Source organism: Trichosurus vulpecula, chromosome 2, assembly GCF_011100635.1.
Source record: "Trichosurus vulpecula isolate mTriVul1 chromosome 2, mTriVul1.pri, whole genome shotgun sequence".
Classification (NCBI taxonomy): Eukaryota; Metazoa; Chordata; class Mammalia; order Diprotodontia; family Phalangeridae; genus Trichosurus; species Trichosurus vulpecula.
The window spans coordinates 338,902,509-338,923,034 of record NC_050574.1 but is presented as its reverse complement, the minus strand read 5'-3'; the positions used below and the strand labels follow the sequence as shown (position 1 = coordinate 338,923,034).

The 20,526-nt window shown below is 39.1% G+C and overlaps 1 protein-coding gene across 1 annotated transcript in view; it reads left to right on the top strand.

The window, feature by feature from the left end:
- The window catches only part of LOC118835895 (protein ADP-ribosylarginine hydrolase-like), a 68,926-nt gene that overhangs the window by 27,628 nt on the left and 20,772 nt on the right, over positions 1 to 20,526 (top strand). Inside the window, exons 7-10 of the mRNA XM_036743190.1 lie at positions 1,944 to 2,121; positions 2,341 to 2,449; positions 4,593 to 4,694; positions 16,221 to 16,310. Of these exons, the coding sequence (XP_036599085.1) occupies positions 1,944 to 2,121; positions 2,341 to 2,449; positions 4,593 to 4,694; positions 16,221 to 16,310 (479 nt within the window). The remainder of the gene's footprint in view (positions 1 to 1,943; positions 2,122 to 2,340; positions 2,450 to 4,592; positions 4,695 to 16,220; positions 16,311 to 20,526) is intronic.

Below are 20,526 nucleotides of genomic sequence, written 5' to 3'. Positions count from 1 at the left end.
GGAAGTCACTTAACCTGTCCTGGAAAGTGTCCAGAAGGAGATGGCCAGGATGCTGAAGGGCTTCAAGATCGTGCTCTATGGTGATTGGTGGAAGGACCTGGAGCTGCTCAGCCTGGAGAAGAAAAGCCTTAGAAGACATGATAGCCATCTTCAAGTATTTGAAAGATTGTCCTGTGAAAGAAGGATTTAAATGGCCCCAGAGAGCAGAACTAAGAGCAATGAATACAATGGCAGAGATGTAAATTTAGGCTCAATATAAAGAAAAACATGCCTCAGGAATCCCAGCCAGGTTCTGGCTGGACGAGATGGCCTCTGAGGCAGGGACGTGCTGGTGTTTAACTGATTCTCCCCACAAAACCACATGACGCACTTTTAAGTTTAATTTGCATTGTTAACAGTTTCTCCATCACTTCCTTAGGTTTAGACAATCAACAAAACAATAAATCATGCCCTGATTTGTAGCATTTGCCAATTTCCAAGGTGTAAATGCTCACAATGAAAAGTTAATGAACTGCTCAAGCTGGTAAGAGCTGGCTCTAATACAACCTTGCTTTGAGTTTGTATCTCTGGGCCTCGTTTTCTCATCTGTAAAATGGGGATACTAATTTTTGTCTCATCTAACGTATAGAAATATTACAGGATCAAGTAAAATGATATGCATGAAAACTCTTCCAACTGTAATTTGCTATCACTATTATTTCTGTAATATTTTTAGACAATCAATAAGCACTTGGTAAGTACCTACTATGTGCCAGCCATTGTGCTAGGCATACAAAGACCAAAATGGAACAGTCCCTGCACTCAAGGAGCTTATGTTCTATTCAGAAAAATTACATGCACAGATAGAGATATATACAAAATATTTGTGGGGGAGAGGGAAAGGGAACAAGTACATGCCTACTATGTGCCAGGCACTATGCCATGCACTTTTACAAATTTCTCATTTGATCAAGGCACCAGCAACTGGGGTGATTAGGAAGGGCTTCGCGTAAAAGGTAGCTCTTGAGCTGAGTTTGGAAATGAGCTACAGAACTCTAAGTAGTGGAGGGGAAGAGGGTGTGGCAAACAGTCAGTACAAAGGTAGGAGAGAGTGTACTTGGTGTGAACAGTAAGAAAGCTGAGTGGGCTGGACAATAGAGTGTGTGAAGGGGAATAATGTATAAGGGAAAGGGAGGTTGGAGACTGAAAAGGGCTTTTTTGCTAGATGAGGGATTGTTGTTGTTATTCAGTCATGTCTGACTCTTCATGACCCCATTTAGGGTTTTCTTAGCAAAGATACTGAAGTGGTTTGCCATTTCTTTCTCCAGCCTATTTTACAAATGAGGAAACTGAGGCAAACAGGGTTAAGTGGCTTGCCCAGGGTCACACAGTTAGTGTCTGAGGCTGAATTTGAACTCAGGTCTTCCAGACTCCATTTCCTGTGCTATGTCCACTGTACCACCTAGATAGATAGTGCAGTGGATAAAGCATGGGGCCTGGACTTAAGTGAGGGATGGTTAAGAGAAATTTGAATATTTATCAGCAGTAGAATACAAATACATTCACCTGACATTTGCACTGATTGTCCCCTGTATAAAGACATGTATAATATATGTATGTATATATGTATAATATATGTATTGTGTACATGTATATATGTATATGTACATATATATGTACATATGTATAATATATGTATTGTATATGTACAATATACAGGACTGTCTCCTCTATTTAGACAGCTAGGTGGTACAGTGAATAGAGTGCTGGGCCTGGAGTCAGGAAGACTGCTCTTCGTGAGTTCAAATCTCACTAAGTACTGCTATGGTTTATGTTAATCTTCTTCCCTTTCTTTATGTGGGTTCTCTTCCTTGGTTTGGGGTCTTGTAATGAAATCAACCTTGTAATGGGTCCCAGCTTGGAAGGAAGGTGTTTCTTTTATTTCTTTTTACCACCTCCCATAGGGCATTAGGAACCAAGCCATCTTGGATTGATAAATTCATCCACACTCTTCTGCGTGTGGCAGATGTGAACGTGATTGCAGTAGACTGGGTTTATGGATCCACGGGTGTTTATTACTCAGCTGTGGACAACGTGATAAAACTCGGTCTGGAAATCTCCCAATTCATCAGTAATATACTGGTAAGACACAAACAGGAATGCTTGTGTATAGGGTGAGGTGGGGGTGCATAGAGCAGGGATTGGGGGTGTTAACACTTCAGATGATGAAGCCCTCCTAGTGTTTGGCTGAAGTGTTTGATCTGCAAAGGTATGGACTAGCTGAAGAAGTACTTATGATCTATGTTGCATTGGTAAGACCCGACTTGACTTGGCCAGCTCATTCTAGATATCCCATTCCAGGTGCTTGGTGTGTCAGAATCATCTATCCACATCATCGGGGTCAGCCTTGGAGCACATGTTGGGGGAATGGTAGGATATTTCTATAAAGGCCAGCTGGGAAGGATAACAGGTAATATTCTATCTTGGTTTTGAGTCACTGACTCGATGTTTAGGAACAGTCCCATTAGACTGGGAGCTCCCGAAGAACAGGGACTGTCTTTTACCTTTCTTTGTATCCCCCGTGCTTAGCACAGAGCCTGACACATTTGTAGGTGTCTAATAAATACTTGTCGCCTGACTGACAGATAGTACTATCAGCCCTGAATATGACTGAGGTAAAGAGAAGAGATTATAATAGCATATTGCTGATTTTAAACTAATAATTCCTTTTAAAACAATGTTATTTTATTATATAATAGCATAAACCAATATGCCTTGGTAGATAAGAGGGCTGACCCTGGAAGACATGGTGACCCTGGGCAAATGACTTGACCTCTTGGTGCCTTAGGCAACTTTCTAAGACTTTGAGTTTCAGAGAAAGTGTTGATCTATATTGGTAGAAGAATTTTTTTCATTGGGAGCTTCCTACACTATTGAAATAATTGTTCTGGTAAAAAAAATACATACTATATATGTATGTATATATACACACGCATACAACATGTATATGTCTACATATATTTATATTACATGCATGTATACATAAATACCTATACACACATTTGTAGGATATATATGTATATATAAGTATTATGATATAAAAAGCTGCAATTATTATCAGGATCACCAATCAAGAGCTGGAGGAGACCTCGGAGGCCATCAGTCTAAAATTCATTTTACATCTGAGAAAACTAAGGCTCAGGTTGTTTTACTGACTTGCTTAAGATCACACATATAGTAAGTGGTAGAGGTGGGTCTTGAACCCAATGCCTTTGACTCCAGGGCCAGTGTCCTTCCCACTATACCAAACGTCCTTGCTAGTATAATTTTATCAGTCTGTGTGGTCTAGGAGCATGTCATTGAAAGAACTCAAGATTTGGAGTCAGAGAGCCTGCATTAGAATCAGGGTTCTGAAATATGACCTATGTAACCCTGGACCATTTACTTATCCCAGTATTTATTAAATGCCTACTATATGCAAGGCAAGGCAGCTAGGTGGCCCAGTGGATAGAGCACTGGGCTTGAAAGCCAAAAGACTCATTTTCCTGATTTCAAATCTGGCCTCAGACACTTATTAGCTGTGTGACCCTGGGCAAGTCACTTAACCCTGTTTGCCTCAGTTTCCTCATCTGTAAACTGAGCTGGAGAAGGAAATGGCAAATCACTCTATGGTCTTTGCCAAGAAAACTCCAAATGGGATCAGGGAGAGTCAGACATGACCGGACAACAACAACATGTGCAAGGCACCACTGGGATACAAAAGTTTTAAAAAATGACCTCGTTCTTGTCTTCAAAGCACTTACATTCTACAGTCAAGTTCCTTAAACTTTCTAGGCCTCAGTTTACTTTTTAGTAAAATAATGGAGTTAGACTGAGTCATCTCTTAGACTTAGGTCCTTTTACCTTTAAACCCTATAACACTCTAGCAGAATGGACTGGACTTGACTTCAGAAGATCTGGGTTTGAGTCCCTGGCTCTGGCACTTACTGGCAAGCTTTGTCAAAGCCTCTCTGAACTTTAGTTTCTTTATCTATAAAATGGAGAGAGCAGAGCTTGGCACTCTCTATCCCAGGGCTATTGTGAGGAAAATGCTTTGCAAACCTTAAAGGATTACATAAAAGGGGACGTTATTCTTCTTCAGCAGTGGCTTAAGTCATTCTAATTTTATAGATACAGAAAAAGAGGAAGCAACAAGAGCCCCAAATTAATTTTAATAAGGGAAGTGTCTGAAGTAAGTTTACTTCTAAACTAGTTCTCTCCCAAACAATAATTAGCCCTTTTTCAGTGGGCTTCCTTGGGATGCAGTCTAATGGGACATTTCTGCAGGGTGGGGTGAAAAGGGAAGGAAGCATCTCCAGGACAGTGCTATTGGTCCCCTTTAAATCTTCTGCCCCAGATAGTGCCTTAGTTTCCCCAACCTAGTTATTAGAATTATCCTCTCAGCTATCCTCACTGAGTCTTCATCAGAAGACCCTACAATCTTCAAGAAAGTAAAACTCAGTTTCTTAGACCCAAGATGCATAGCTCTAGAACCTACAACAATCATAGTTTCCAGATGGCCTTCCACTTGTGGCAGGGGAAGGTGTTTCTGAAACCAGTGCTTTCATTTGCAGGCCTGGATCCTGCAGGTCCAGAGTACACCAAGGCTAGCCTTGAAGAACGACTGGATCCTGGGGATGCTTTATTTGTGGAAGCCATTCACACAGATACAGACAGTAAGTTGTGCACTCTTTCCTTCCTCTGGTCTCAGGTATGGTGGGTGGGGGGAGCCCAGAACCGAGCACTGGCTATGACTTTGCTACTAACTAGATTTGTGACCTAGGGCAAGTCACTTGACCTCCATGGGTCTTGGTTTCCTCATCTGTTAAATGGAAGGGAGAGACAAGGTTGGACTAGATCAGGTGTAGGGAACCTGTGGCTTTGAGGCCACATGTGGCTCTCTAGATCTTCAAGGGCGGCCCTCTGACTAAATCCAAGTTTTACAGAACAAATCAAAGCGCCACCCTTGAGGATTTAGAGGGCCACATGTGGCCTGGAGGCCACAGGCTCCACCACTGGACTAGGTGATCTCCAAAGTGCCTTCCAGCTTTAAAGTTCTCTAATCATTGAAGCTAGTGTTTTTTATTTTTGGCTCTCAGTGGGTAGGAATATTCTCATTCATAGACTAGAAATGTTTCCTTGGAATTCTTGTTTTCTGACTCAGGCACAAACCCTGTGCTGATATTTGTAAGTGGGAGGGAAGAGGAGAGAGAGCAGGCATAGCATGTTTAGAAAGTCACAGCTTTTTCTTTCTTCATCGATTCTGTGGTTTGGGGGATTTCATCAACACAGCAGCTTCTTGCGTCACCAAGACACTCGCTAAAAAAATGAGCTCAGTCCTTGATTCCAGTGAAGAGAGTGGTGGTTAGGATCTTCCACAGTGAGTTGCTGAAGCAACATGCTATAGTGAATACAGGGCTAGCCTTGGAATCCTGCCTCGGATGCATACGAGATATGTGACTCTGGGCAAGCCACTTAACCTCTGAGTACCCCAGATAACTCTCTAAGATGAATCATGTACAGATCTGTTGCTCATCTGGATCATGAGTTTGTTTCTGAGCTGAAGTCCATATAGTGATGAAATCACAGGTTTGGGGTTGGGGAAAAATGATTGGCTGCCATAGTACTGCAGTTGCCTACATAAGCACCAAGTAAATTAGAACTGTACTGGTAAGGGAACAAAATGTGGAAGCATTATTTATTATTTCCATTCTCATCCCTGATCCCAAAAGATGGGAGTTGGAGTTTCTTTCTCTTCTGATAAAAAAATTGCTCTTATTACCAGAGACTATTAGATCTGGGAAGGTCCTTAGAGATCAACTATTCCCATGCCATCATTTTACAGATAAAGGAAGTGATCTGGGTCCATGCCCCTCTATTTTGCCAAGTGGACAAACCCTTCTTTCCCTAAATTTATTAAGTAGGTGATTTATCAGCTACTCACTTATTCCATTAAGGGCTCTCACCTCTCAGGTCCATATTTCAAAGCTTAATTCAATTCAAGAAGCATTTGTTAAGTGCTACTATGTACAAGGTACTGGAGAATACACAGACAAAAATAATGGTTTTTTTCCCTCAAGGAGTTAATATTCTATTGGCCATTAGCTGATACCTCTTCCCAGGGTGTCTGAAATGAGTCACTGCCAGGATACCACACCAAAGAGCGATGGATACAAAGGTCTGAGTAGCAGTGATGATGGTTGAAGGCTCTCACTATTCTGGGCCCTTTGCATCCATTTCTTCCAACTGCTCTGAATACAGGCAGAAGAGCATTGGAGAAGAATCTTTGCTCTCCTGTTTGTAGTTTTTTTTAAGATAAAAAATTTATTCCAAAGCTCCTGTTGCCCTTCCTTTCTGGGAGGAGGAATAAGGGAGTGAAGAGAAAAATAATTTCTAATTCTATGCATCAACATACAAAGAGTTGGGGTAACCCCTTCAACTCTTGCCCATGTAGTAGTCACTAAATGTATATTTATTTAAAGTGAATCTCGTGACGGTGCCTGAGCCTCCACTCCCCAGCCAGCCTAGCAGTAAACAATAGGAGTCTCCAGGCAAAATTGCTAGAGCAGCCATTTGGGCAGAGGGTAGAGAGGGCATCCATGGGGCAATCAAGACTAGCCTCCAGGAAAACCACCCTCTTGACTTTGATCCACACTCCCCACCCTCCTTGGTAATAGAGAATCATTGGATTTTGAGGTAGAAGGGACTAACTTTGGGCAAAACTTTTCTCCTCTTTAATCTCAAATTTCCTTAGCTATAAAATAAGGAGATTGGACTGGGTGGTCTCTGAAGTCTCTCCTATTTCTAAATGAAGTTCCTTTCAGTGCCAAATCGTGTCCTAAAGTCAATGTGAGCATTGAAATGTGGACTGTTGACAAAAATTATACTACAAAGGAAAAAGTGTTGGATTTGGAGTCAGGATATATGACTTCAAGTGTTAGCTCTACCTTTGTGACTTTGAGTGGGTCACAACTTCTGGAAGCCTCAATTTCCTCATCTGTAAATTTGGGAGTGAGAGATAAGTTAGCCCCTTCTACCTGTAAATGATTCAGTGAGACAATGTGGAAATATACTCTAGTTGTCCCTCCGAGTGGGAATCACCAGCAAGCATGAAATTGATTCATAAACATCTCATTGAATATCAGAAAAGAAATAGGAAATAATAATCCAGCATGTCCTTTGCCTCCTCTAAGCATAGAAATATCTGCCAGAGTGTCGGTAAACATTCAATGACTGACTCTCTGGAAAAAAGTATGGTTAATATATTTTTAAATTTAATCTGCATTGTTAACATTTTCTCAAACATTTTTTTAAAAAAGAAATTTTTATTGATATCTTCTGTTTCTCATCATTATAGTTATCTCAAATATCCCTCCCAGAGAATCATCCCATATAACAAATAGTAATTTTTTAGAGAAGGGGAAAAATCAGCACAACTTAATATATTGAAAAAGTCTGAAAACATGTGCAATGTGTAACATCTGTGGACCGTGCACTTCCATGAAGTGGTGGGTGGGAGGGGTGTCATATCTCTTTAATTGAGTCCTGCTTAATTTTTATAATTTTTTTTTTGCATTTACTTTTGATTTTTTGGTGTGTCTTTTTTCATTTCCATTGTTGTAGTCATTGTATATGTTGTTTTCTTGACTGCTTAATTCATTATGTATCAGTTCATGTAGATCTTTCCATGCTTCTCTGTACTCATCACACACACATCAATGCTTACAACATTACGTTCATGTACCACAATTTGTTTTGCCATTTCCCAGTCAATGTATCCAAGTCTTTTGTTGTTATTGTTGTTCAATTCTTTCCAACTTTTCATGGCCCCTTCTGGGGGTTTCCTTGGTAAAGATAATGTAGTGCTTTAGTCATTTCCTACTTCAGCTCATTTCACATATGAGGAAACTGAGGCAAACAGGGTTAAGTGACTTGCTCAGGGTCCCACAGCTAGTAAATATCTGAGGACAGTTTTGAACTCAGGAAGAAGAACCTTTTTGACTGGTTCTCTTTCCACTGTGCCACCTAACTGCCCCTTCTAATTCTTAAGTATCGCCAAAAGTGTTGCTAAAAATATTTTGGTGTGTATAAGAACTTTCTTCTTATCAATGTAGTAATACAGTCTCTGGTTCAAAGGGTATGGACTTTTAAGATCACTTTATTTAAATAATTCCAAATTGCTTTCCAAAATGGTCTCGCCATTTCACAGTTCCACCAAAAATGAATGCTGCGGTGATTATTCCACAACCCTTCCAGCATTGACTATTGCCATTTTGGGGTCATTTTTGCCAATTTTCACATATGACGTGAAACCTTTGGGTTGTCTTTATTTGAATTCTTCTTACTACTAGTGATTTAGAGCATTCTTTCATATGATTGTGAATACTTTGCAATTCTTCCTTGGAGGACTGTTTGTGCATATCCTTTGGCCATTTATCAGAGAACAGCTACTAGTTTTCTATATATTTATTAATTGTTTATATATCTTAGATACCAAACCTTTGTCAGAGAAATTTAATCAAAGATTTTTTTTCCTTTTCAACAACTTCCCTTCTTATCCTAGATGCATTAATGACTGTGCAGAACCTTTTCAGTTTTAAGTAATCAGTTACCTCTTTTATCTTTTGTAATTGCCTCTGTCTCTTGTTTGGTTAAATATCTCCTACTCATAGCTGTGGGAAGTATACGATCTGTTTCTCTTCTGACTTTTTTTATAGTATGATCTTTAATATCAAGGTTGTGTATCCATTTAGAAGGTATTGTAGAATATGGTGTAAGGTGTTGAGCTAAGCCTAAATTCTGACAGACCGATTTTCAATTTTCCCAGAAGTTTTTATGAGATAAGGAGTTTTTCCCTAGGTAATTTATGTTTTCCATTTTACCAAACACTAGGTTATTGAGTTCTTTTCTCCCTTGTCTAGTCAGTTCCATTGATCTGTCTCTTTATTCTTTAACTAATACCAGATGGTTTTGATGATTGCTGTTTTATAAAATGGGCAACTAACTGGTATAGTAGATAGAGCACTGGGCCTGTGAGGAAAGTCTGAGTTCAAATCTGGCCTCAGGCACTTACTAGCTGTGTGACCCTGGGCAAGTCATTTAACCCTTATTTGCCTCAATTTTTTTCATCCATAAAATAAGGATACACTGGAGAAAGAAATAGCAAACCACTCCAGTATCGTCACTTAGAGTTGGACACAACTGAAGAACAAGAAGCTTGATAAAAATTATTCGAGGCCTGAAAGTGCTATCTTCCTTTCATCCCTACTTTTTTCATCATTTCCCTTGATAATCTAGATTTTTTGTTTTTCTAAATGAATTTTGTTATTATTTTATAAAATTCTATAAATTAGCCCCTTGGTGTAGCATTAAAAAGGTAAATTAACCAAGGTAGTACCGTCATTTTTATTACATTTGCACAGTCTAGCCATAAGCACAGAATATTCTTCCAGCTATTTAAGTTTTTCTTTATTTCTTTATCGAGCACTTTGCAAGTGAATTTATGTAAGTCTTTTATGTTCTTTGGTAGATTGATCCTCAGATATTTTATGTATTATGTTATTATTTGGAATGAGAGTTCCCTTTCTATTATTTCTTCTTTGCTTTTTTTCTTTTTTTCTTTAATATTTTTAGTTTTCAGCATTGATTTCCACAAGATTTTGAGTTACAAATTTTCTTCCCATTTCTACCCTCCCTTCACTCCAAGATGGCATATATTTGGATTGCCCCATTTCCCAGTCAGCTCTCCCTTCTGTCACCCCATATCCCCCCCCATCCCTTTCCCCTTACTTTCTTGTAGGGCAAGATAGATTTCTATGCCCCATTGCCTATATATTTGGTTTCCCAGTTGCATGCAAAACCAACTTTTTTTTTAAACTTCTGCTTTTAAAACTTTGAGTTACAAATTCTCTCCCCTCTTCCCTCCCCACCCACCCTCCCTAAGAAGGCAAGCAATTCATCACAGGTCACACATGTATCATTATATAAAACCCTTCCACAATACTCACATTGTGAAAGACTGACTATATTTTGCTCCCTCCTATCCTGTCCCCCTTTATTCAATTATCTCCCTTGACTCTGTCCCTTTTCGAAAGTGTTTGCTGTTGATTACCTCCTCCCCCATCTGTCCTCCCTTCTATCATCCCCCCTTTTTACCCCCTTCCCCTTCTTTCCTGTGGGGTAAGACACCCAGTTGAGTGTGTATGTTATTCCCTCCTCACGCCAAATCCAATGAGAGCAAGATTCACTCATTCCCCTTCACCTCCCTCCCCTTCCCTTCCAATGAGCTGCTTTTTCTTGCCACTTTTATGTGAGATAATTTACCCCATTCTATCTCTCCCTTTCTCCCTCTCTCAATATATTTCTCTCTCATCTCTTAATTTGATTTTATTTTTAGATATATCCCTTCATATTCAACTCTCCCTGTGCCCTCTGTCTACATACACACACACACACACACACACACACACACACACACACACACATATATATTCCCTTCAGCTACCCTAATACTGAGAAGGGTATCATGAATTACACACATCATCTTTCCATATAGGAACGTAAACAAAACAGTTCAACTTTAATAAGTCCCTTATGATTTCTCTTTCTTGTTTACCTTTTCATGCTTCTCTTGATTCTTGTGTTTGAAAGTCAAATTTTCTATTCAGCTCTGGTCTTTTCATTGAGAAAGCTTGAAAATCCTCTATTTTATTGAAAGTCCATATTTTGCCCTGGAGCATTATACTCAGTTTTGCTGGGTAGGTGATTCTTGGTTTTAATCCTAACTCCTTTGACCTCCTGAATATCATATTCCAAGCCCTTCAATCCCTTAATGTGGAAGCTGCTAGATCTTGTGTTATCCTGATTGTGTTTTCACAATATTCAAATTGTTTCTTTCTGGCTGCTTGCAGTATTTTCTCCTTGACCTGGGAACTCTGGAATTTGGTGACAGTATTCCTAGGAATTTTTTGGGGGGATCTCTTTCTAGAGGTGATCGGTGGATTCTTTCAATTTCTATTTTACCCTCTGGCTCTAGAATCTCAGGGCAGTTTTCCTTGATAATTTCTTGAAGGACGATGTCTAGGCTGTTTTTTTGATCATGGCTTTCAGGTGGTCCAATAATTTTTGAATTATCTCTCCTGGATCTATTCTCCAAGTCAGTGGTTCTTTCAATGAGATATTTCACATTGTCTTCCATTGTTTCTTTCCTTTGGTTGTGTTTTATAATTTCTTGATTTCTCATAAAATCACTAGCTTCCACTTACTCCATTCTAATTTTTAAGGCAGTATTTTCTTCAGTGGTCTTTTGGACCTCCTTTTCCATTTGGCTAATTCTGCTTTTCAAGGCATTCTTCTCCTCATTGACTTTTTGGAGCTCTTTTGCTATTTGAATTAGTCTTTTTTTTAAGGTGTTATTTTCTTCAGTATTTTTGGGGTGTCCTTTAGCAAGTCATTGACTTGTTTTTCATGGTTTTCTTGTATCACTCTCAAATCTCTTCCCAATTTTTCCTCTACTTCTCTTACTTGCTTTTCCAACTCCTTTTTGTGCTCTTCCATGGCCTGGGACAAATTCATATTTTTCTTGGAGGCTTTTGATGTAGGATCTTTGACTTCATTGATTTCTTCTGGCTGTATGTTTTGATCTTCTTTGTCAGCAAAAAAGATTCCAAAGTCTGAGTCTGAATCTGAGTCTGTTTTCACTGTCTGTTCTCTTCTTTAGTTTTTGTTATTATTATATAGAAACGATGCTAACTTTTGAGGGTTTATTTTGTAGCCCGAAATTTTACTGAAATTATTAACTGTTCCAATTAGTATCTTTGTTGATTTCCTAGGATTTTCCAAGAAAACAATGATATCATTAGCAAATAGGGATAGTTATATTTCCTCTTTACCTATTTTTATGCCTTTAATTTCTTTCTTGTCTTATTGTTGTTGCTAGTATTTATAGAACTATATCAAATAATAGTGGGGAGAATGGATATCCTTGCTTCATTTCCATATTTATTGGAAAAGGTTCTAGCATATCTACATTGCATATGATGCTTATTTTTAGTTTAACATGGATGCTTTTTGTGTTATTTTAAAAAAGGTTCCTCTATGCCTATACTTTGTAGGATTTGGGGAATAAAAGGATCAATTACAAAAACTTCTATTCATTTTTAAGAAATATGTATATTCTTTTACTGTCTCATTTAGAAGATGCTAGAAGTCTTTTAATGCTAGGTTCTCCAGGAATTTTTTCAGTTCCATATTTCCCATTTTATTTATCTTTCCTTTAGATTTATCCAAAACAGAGAGAAGAATGTTAAAGTCACCTGTCATTGTTGTGTTACTGCCTATGTCTTCTTGTAACTCAGATAATGTTGTCTTTATAAATTTGGGTGCTAAGACATTTGAAGCATATAAGTTTATTACTGATATTGGTTTGTTGTCTATGGTTCTTTTCAGCAACATGTCATTTTATCCCTTTCAATTTTTTGAATGTTTGTTTTTGCTTTGTCAGATAGCATGATGGTAAATCCTGCTCTTTTGGATTCACTTGAGGCATAGCAAATTTTTTTGTATATGTCTTTGTCTTTTAAATGTATGTTTTGTAAGCAACAGATTGTAGGCTTTTTTCCATTATTCAATTTGTCATTCTTTTTCATTTTATTTTCATTTTATTTTATTCACATTTAAAGTTATGAAGCATTTATATTTTTCTTCCATCTGTCTCTAATATTGTCTTTTTTTAGGTTGTGATTCTTCCCTCTTCCGCTGCAAACACTGTATTATGTTTCTTCCATTATTTTACCTTAATCTTTTTTAAGGTGAATCTGTTTCCACTGGCTCTCTTCCTTTCACCCCTGAACCCTTCTTCTCATTCATTTCCCCTTTCCCTTTGGAATTTTGTTTACTTGTTCCTTTTTCTCTCCTGCTTTTATCTGATTATATTAGTTCTTCTTTTCTTTTTTCTCTCTCAACTAGATAAGTAGATTTCTCCTCTCTGTTCTTCTTTTTTCTATCCCTTTCCAAAAAGATTTTTTCACTCTCTTCATTGTCTGTCCTCTCCTGTCTACTCTAACCCTCATTCTCTGATTCATGACCCCTATAATAATCTGGTCTCTCTCTTTTCTCTGTATTCCTCATGCAGTCGAAGTTTCCAAGGTAACCATTTTGGGTTCTCCCTTTTAGGTAGTTTCTGCCACAGCCTTGTAGAGTTTGTCTTGGGACTTCACTCCCAGAACAATGCCAGTTATTTCAGGTGTCAAGGAGGACACTTCCTAATAGTAAGGCCCTTCCCAAACCATGTCCCTGATTATGCAGCCCACCCTTGTCTACACCCTTTCCTTGTTTCCTTTCTCCCCCTGTTTTCCTTAGGTCTCCTCCCTGGGTTGATGCTCTGCCACTCTGGGGCTAGTTGCCCCTAGAAATTCCAACTTCCCTCTTTCTGAGGTAGGACAAATATACTTTTCGAGCACAAATTCCCAAGGCCACATACAGCATAAGGTCCCCATCTCTCTTCACCTCTAGGAGCATTCCCCCACTTTTCAATCCTTCCCTCTTCCTCTTCCTACTCCCCTGTAAGCTCTTCTCTTTCTGAGACATTAAAGGTCACCTTCCCTTCTTGTTAGCCCTAGATTTGAAAGGGGAATATCACATATTTCTCTCTGTTCTTCTGCTTGCTTCTCACCATTTCATGTACCCTCCCATTTATTCCCACCAAAAAAACATTGCTTCACTGGTAGATAGGATGTTGCCAGGCTATGTCCATAAAGCCTCAGGCCTATGTCTTCACTATTACCTCCACAGGACTTATGTTTTCATCTTTGTCTCCTTGTGTACATTTAGAAAGAAGTTTCTTACTGGTCTCTGTGCTGTTACTTTGTTGTTGCTACTGTCCTTGGCTGCTATATTTATTCATTCCTCTTGCATTTTGTTTGGGTTGTTTCAGAAGTAAATAATCTCTTCAGTTCCAGTTTTCTTTTGAAAAATGTTTCAAAACCTCTTTATTATTGGACATCCATCTTTTTTCACGTATAGTTAAGCTTAGACTTTCTGGGTAGGTCATCCTGAGATGAATCCTGAGTTCCATTGCTGTTCAGAACACATTATTCCATTCCCTCGTGTATTTATAGTGAGTACAAAATAGTCTTGTGTAATTCAAATCTCCTTTCCTTTGTATTTGAAGGTCTTTCATTCTCTCCTCCTTTGAATTTGAAGGTCTTTTTCCTGATGGCTTGCAGAACTTGTGGTTTCTGAGTTTATTGTTAAATTTAACCACTATGGAGTTTGCAACCTTGAGGTTTTTTCTGGAAATAATATGTGAATTCTTTCAATTGAGATTTCATTTTCTATGTTCAGAAGTTCTAGGTAATTCTCCTCTATTATTTCCTACATTATGGTGTTAAGGTTTTTGTTGTTGTGGTGGTGGTGGTTCTGTCATATTCTTTTGAGAGACCTGTGTTCCTTAGGTTATATCTGTGCATCCCATCTTTGATATTATTGTATTTTGTTTGCATATGAACATATTTTCTTTTAATGCTATTGTTTTTTGCTTCTTTTTTTCTAGATTGTCCTTCACTTCTGTTTATTTCCATTCCCAATCTATTATTCTCTCTTTTGTTTCTTTGGTGAGATTTTCCATTGCAGATTCTAGTTTTTCTACTTCATTCATTATTTTTGATGTGTAGGACATAATTGCTGCTCTTATAATTCTTATTTTGCTCTTGAAAATACTCAGAAATAGTATGTTGCAATTCCATAGGGTCCTCTGTCTCATCAAGTGTTGGATCATTTTCCTTTGTTTTGCAGTATTTATTTATAGATGCCTAAAACATATTTACTAGATCTGGAGGACTTTCGTTGTAAATGTTTTAACCCTGTTGATTTTTGTTTATGTTAAAAGTCTTTGAGTTTTCTTCTTCCTGAAATCCTTGGTCATTTCCCCCTTTATTTTTCCCTATCACTCACTTTCTGACTCCCACTTCTTTGAGGGTGATTTCCTTGGTGGCTGGATGTAAAACATCTCAGAATCTTTCCATACTGGACAATTCACAGTTCACCAATGTAGGTCTCTGTCCCAAATGACTTTTGGGTGTCAGAACCATTCCCAGCTAGATGCTGTGCTTTTCCCCTCAATCTTACTGGACAGCTACATATAACCTCCTTACACAGAGTGCCTAGTCCTCGTATCCTCTCACGCTTCCTCCTGGCAGTTCAGAGAGCTGTTATACTGGTCATGATATGGGGTTGGACATTTCAGAGCTTTGCAGTGCAGTGCAGGTGTTATGGGGTTGTATCCACTAGCATGATTTTTACTCCTCAAGGGCTGCTGTCTGTGACACTGGCCTTCTGTCATTGCCTGAGAAACTTCTGTCATTACCTGAGCAAACTTCTGTAGCCTGGAGCAAACATCTCAATAACACTGGAAAGAGGGAGGGAAGACTGGGGTTCAGTTTTGCTCCAAGCCCAGACTTGTGTGTCAGGTCCTTGGGTTTGATAGTGCAGCTCTGATGTCCATCACCATAGCATGGGAGGAAGGGGAGGTGTGCTGAGTGAGCTCAGGATCAGTAAGTTTCTCTTCTGTTTTTCTTTACCTGTTCCTGAATTTTAGGTATCCTAGGCCATGGAGACAGCTGAAGTTACTTTATTCTTGGTGCATAATTTCTGTTTTGGAGAAGTTTAAGAGAACATGGGGAATAAGAGAAAATGTCTAGACTTCCATATTGTTCCTCATGTGACTTTTCTACCACTTCCTTAAATCTAGGTAATTATCAAAACAATACAGCAAACTCTGATTTGTAGCATTTGCCAATTTCTGAAGTGTAAATGCTTATACTGAAAATTTAGCAATCTGCTCTCATGAGCTAGTTCTAGCACACCTCAGGAAATATACGTATTTTTAAAATTACAAAAAGTTGTAGTTCTTCAAAATATGGAACTCTGTTATATGTTCATAGATCTAGAGCTAGAAGGGACCTCAAAGGCCATCTTGTCCAAACTGCTCATTTTATAAATGAGGAAATAAAAGGCGACTTGTCCAAGTTCACACAGGCAGGACAGGGGGCATGCTGTCTATCTCTAGAACCAGTGTCTGTAACCTGCCCAATATACTTCGAAGTCTGGCAATAGGTTCAGTTAAAGTTTGTTTTCCCCAACTCTCAGGGGAAGCTCCTTTGGGCCCCAGAGAAAAAGATTAATAGATTTTTGACTTCTTTCAGATTTGGGTATCCGGATTCCAGTAGGACATGTGGACTACTTTGTCAATGGAGGCCAAGACCAGCCAGGATGTCCCTCGTTTTTTCGTGCAGGTATATTGGCATCTAACATCTAATTCATAGATTAAGAACTAGAAGGAATGCTAGAGGCTATCAAGTCCAGCTCCCTCATTTCACAGATGAGGAACCTGAGATCCAGGGAGGCTAAACAATATGCTTAAAGTCACACAAGAGGTAAGAATCAGAGGTGGGATTTGAATCTCTCCTGATTCCAAAGCCAGTGTTCCTTCAACTGTCAGACAGCTACAGAAAAGGAGGTCCTTAAACTTTCTCTCAGGAAACTCAGGAAATAACTGAGTAGTGTTGACCTCTGAAGTAATCTCCTGTAGATCACAAGGGCAGATGACTACAGTTTCCTTTAAAATTGTCTAATACATTTAGGATGATATAGTTTTTAAATTTTTATAATTAATTTATTTTTAGTTTTCAACATTCGCTTTCATAAGTTTTTGAGTTTTAAATTTTCTCCCCCTCCTCCTCCTTCCTCCGCAAGACAGTGTACAATCTGATTTAAGCTCTATTTATACATTCATATTAAACATATTTTCACAATAGTCATGATGTTAAGAAGAATTAGAACTAATAGGAGGAACCACAAGAAAGAAGAAACAAAACAAAACAACAAAAGAAAAGGAGAGCAAACATTATGCTTCCATCTGCTTTCAAACTCCAAAGTTCTTTCTCTGGATGTGGATAGCAATTTTAGGATGATATTTTTAAAAGAATCTTTTTATTTTATTTTTTCCCAATGACATGTAAAACAATTTTTAACATTTGTTTTTTTAAATAATTTCTGAGTTCCAAATTCTTTTCCTCTCTACCCTCCCTCCTCCTTGAGAAGGCAAGCATTTTGATATAGGTTATATATTTCCATATTAGCCTTGTTTCAAAAGAGAACACAGACAAGAAAAGGATAAAAAAGTTAAAAAAAAAGCTTTAATCTGCATTTAGACTCCATTAGTTCTTCTCTGGAGAAGGATAGCACTTTTTATCATAAATCCTTTGTAATTGTCTTGTATCATTATTTAGCTGAGAATAGCTAAGTCATTCACAATTAATCACCATACAATATTGCTGTTAGTATGTACAATGATCTCCTGGTTCAATTTGTTTCACCCCGAACCAGTTCATGTAAGTTTTCCCAGGTTTTTTTCTGAAATCATCCTGCTTGTCATTTCTCACACAACAATAGTATTATATCACAATCACATACCGCAACTTGTTCAGCCTTTCCCCAATTGATGGGCATCTCTTCAATTTCCAATTCTTTGCCACCACAAAAAGAGCTGCTATAAATATTTTTTGTATAAATAGGTTATTTCCCCTTTCCTTTAAAATCTCTTTGGAATACAGACCTAGTAGTGGTATTGCTGGATCAAAGGATACGCACAGTTTTATAGCTCTTTGTACATAGTATAGGATGATATTTTGAACAAGGAAGAGCACAGGGGATGTTGAACAGGTGCCTGGTCCTGGGTGGCAGGACTAAACCTAGGTGTTTCTGAGATAGGGCTATAGTAATCCAGAGAGCCCAGCCCAGTTTTTAAGAACCGTAACCACTCCTTAACTAATCACCTAAGCCAGCAACATCTCTCTGCCTAGGACACCGACTTCTGGCTAAGCCACACTTGCAATACCCTCTACAAAGCCGAGTAGGATGATTTCTCAGTTGCCTGACAGCTGGGTTGTAGGGTGGGGAAGTGAGAAATATTTATGTGGATGACTAAGGTGAACATAAAAATGTACTCTGTGGGAGACTTGAGGACATTTTTGCAGGGTGACAAGCAGAGTCATTTTAAGAAAGTGGCATAGAATTTCCAGCAAGATGGGCAGACAGCTGCTCTCTCCTTAGAGCTTTCTCCAAGAAATAGAAAAGCCCAGAAGGCACAGGTTGAGGTCACTTTATCTGCCATCTTGCATTTTAGGGGCACAAATACTATAGAGAACCAAAATAGGCACTTTGGTGCCTTATTCTAAAGGCTCTAAAGGGCAGCATTCCCTGCTTTGAGGACAGTTATTAAGAACCCTCAGCCATGAACATAATACAGCTATTTTTTCAGGGGGGTAGTCTAGACCTCTGATTTCATTGATATATTGGTGAAGGGAATCCCACCCCCACGGAGAAATTCCTTTTACTGACACAAATCAGCAAATCATTTGTAAGGAATAGTGTTAGAGGGTTGCCTGAGACAAAGAGGTCAAGTACCCATGCTTACCTATGTTTACATAACTAGTATATATTAGAAGCAAAGGAAGCAGCTAGGTGATTCAGTATATGGGGTGCTGGGCCTGGAGTCAGGAAGATCTGAGTTCAAACCCAGCCTCAGACACTTACTAATGGTCAAGTCAATTAACCTCTGTTTGCTTTTACCCACTGGAGAAGGAAATGGCAAACTACTGCAGTATCCTTGCCAAACGGTAGGTAGGTGGCAGAGTGAATAGAGTGCTGGGCATGGAGTCAGGAAGATTCATCTTCTTGAGTTCAAATCTGGCTTCAAACACTTACTAGGTGTGTGACCCTGGTCAAGTCACTTAACCTGGTTTGCCTCAGTTTGCTCATCTGTAAAATGAGCTGGAAAGGGGAATGGCAAACCATTCCAGTACCTCTGCCAAGAAAACCCCAAATGGGGTTATGAAGAACTGGACGCAGCTAAACAACAACCCCACCTTTTCATTCCCACCTTTTAACCCCCTCAGCTAGCAGGGCTTCAGTTCTCCCTCTGTAGAATAGAGAACGTTATATAGGCCATTTGTAGTAAAAAAAAAATCATTGGATTTAGAGTCCCAAAACCAGGGTTTGCTTTTGAGCAAATCTCCCAGCCTTATCAGGCCTGAGTTTCACAATCTGTAGAGTGAGAGTAGTTGGAGGAGATGATCCACAAACACTATTCTTGTTCTAGCATCCTTCCATTATCTGAGGTTATACAAATCAGGAGTTGAAAGTGAATGTCTCATTTTCACTCTCCGTGACAGGTTCTCCCAGGGTTTACCACATTTGTTCTTTCTGCAAAATGAGAGGCTGCTTGACCTAAGGGATAAGAGGCTGGCCTCCAAATGGGTGTGACCCGGGTTCACTTTCCACTCTCACTAGATCATTTAACCTCTCGGTGTCCCAGGCACCTCTAAAACTATAAATGGCTAAGAAGGTGCCTGTCCATATTGGTAGAAGGAGTTCCGCACTTTGAGTTCCCAATTTAAGTCCAGTCTCCCCCTCCTCCCATAAACCCCAAAATATAATGAGCCACAGGGTAGGCAACCAATAGTTGGCCTTCAGAAACTTCAACTGCTTCAGGCAGCTAGGTGACCAAGTGGTTAGAGAATGGGGCCTTGGGTCAGGAAGACCTATTGTATTTCACCGCATAACTGTCTTCACTGAATAATAGTCCCACCCTGTTTTTTCCAGTCCAAAAAATGGTTTATAACCTTTCATCACATAACGGTATAATTCTGCTCATTACACTGCTTAAAAGGTAAACAGAGCAGCAATGTGTTCACCTACTGCATATGGATACGCATTTATCTCTCCCGCATTGCAAGCTTTGAGCCTAGAATTCTCAGCCCACATACATTGTCGGTATATTTCTGAAAGCTGACTTGTGTGGTGTTTTAGAACACTGCAGTACTAATGGAATTGCCATTCAACCCAGTGAAAACCGTAGAGGCAAGGGGAGTAGGCGGTGAAGGTGCCCAGAGTAAGTCACATGGTAAGACCTGCATCTTGTCAATTTTGCTGTATATTCAGGAATATTTTGTGCATCCTGATCTTGCACCAAAGACAGTTTAGTAATAAATGATTTTTAAGTAATATTGGCACAAATTTTTAAAGTTTCACGTAATGGTCACACCCCACTTTTTTGCGCAACAATTTGTCATAAAATGTGCAATGATTATGCGGTGAAATACGGTTAAGTTCAAATCCTGCCTCAGGCACTTAGTAGCTTTGTGACCCTGGGCAAGTCTCTTAACCTCTGTCTGCCTCAGTTTCTTCCACTGTAAAATGAAGATAATAGTAGCACTTACTTCACAGAAGGGTTGTTGTGAGGATCCAGTGAGATAATTTCTCAGGCTCTTAGCACAGTGCATGGCACAAAGTAGGGGCTATATAAGTGATGATTCCCTCCCTTCCTTCCCTTTTCAAATCTCTCTGTGAAGACTGTTTGTTTCCATGTTCTGAAGAACAGGCTACTCTATTATGTGGGAATTTGGCTCAGATTGAGCATTTTTGGGGGATGGGGGCGTGGCAGTGGTA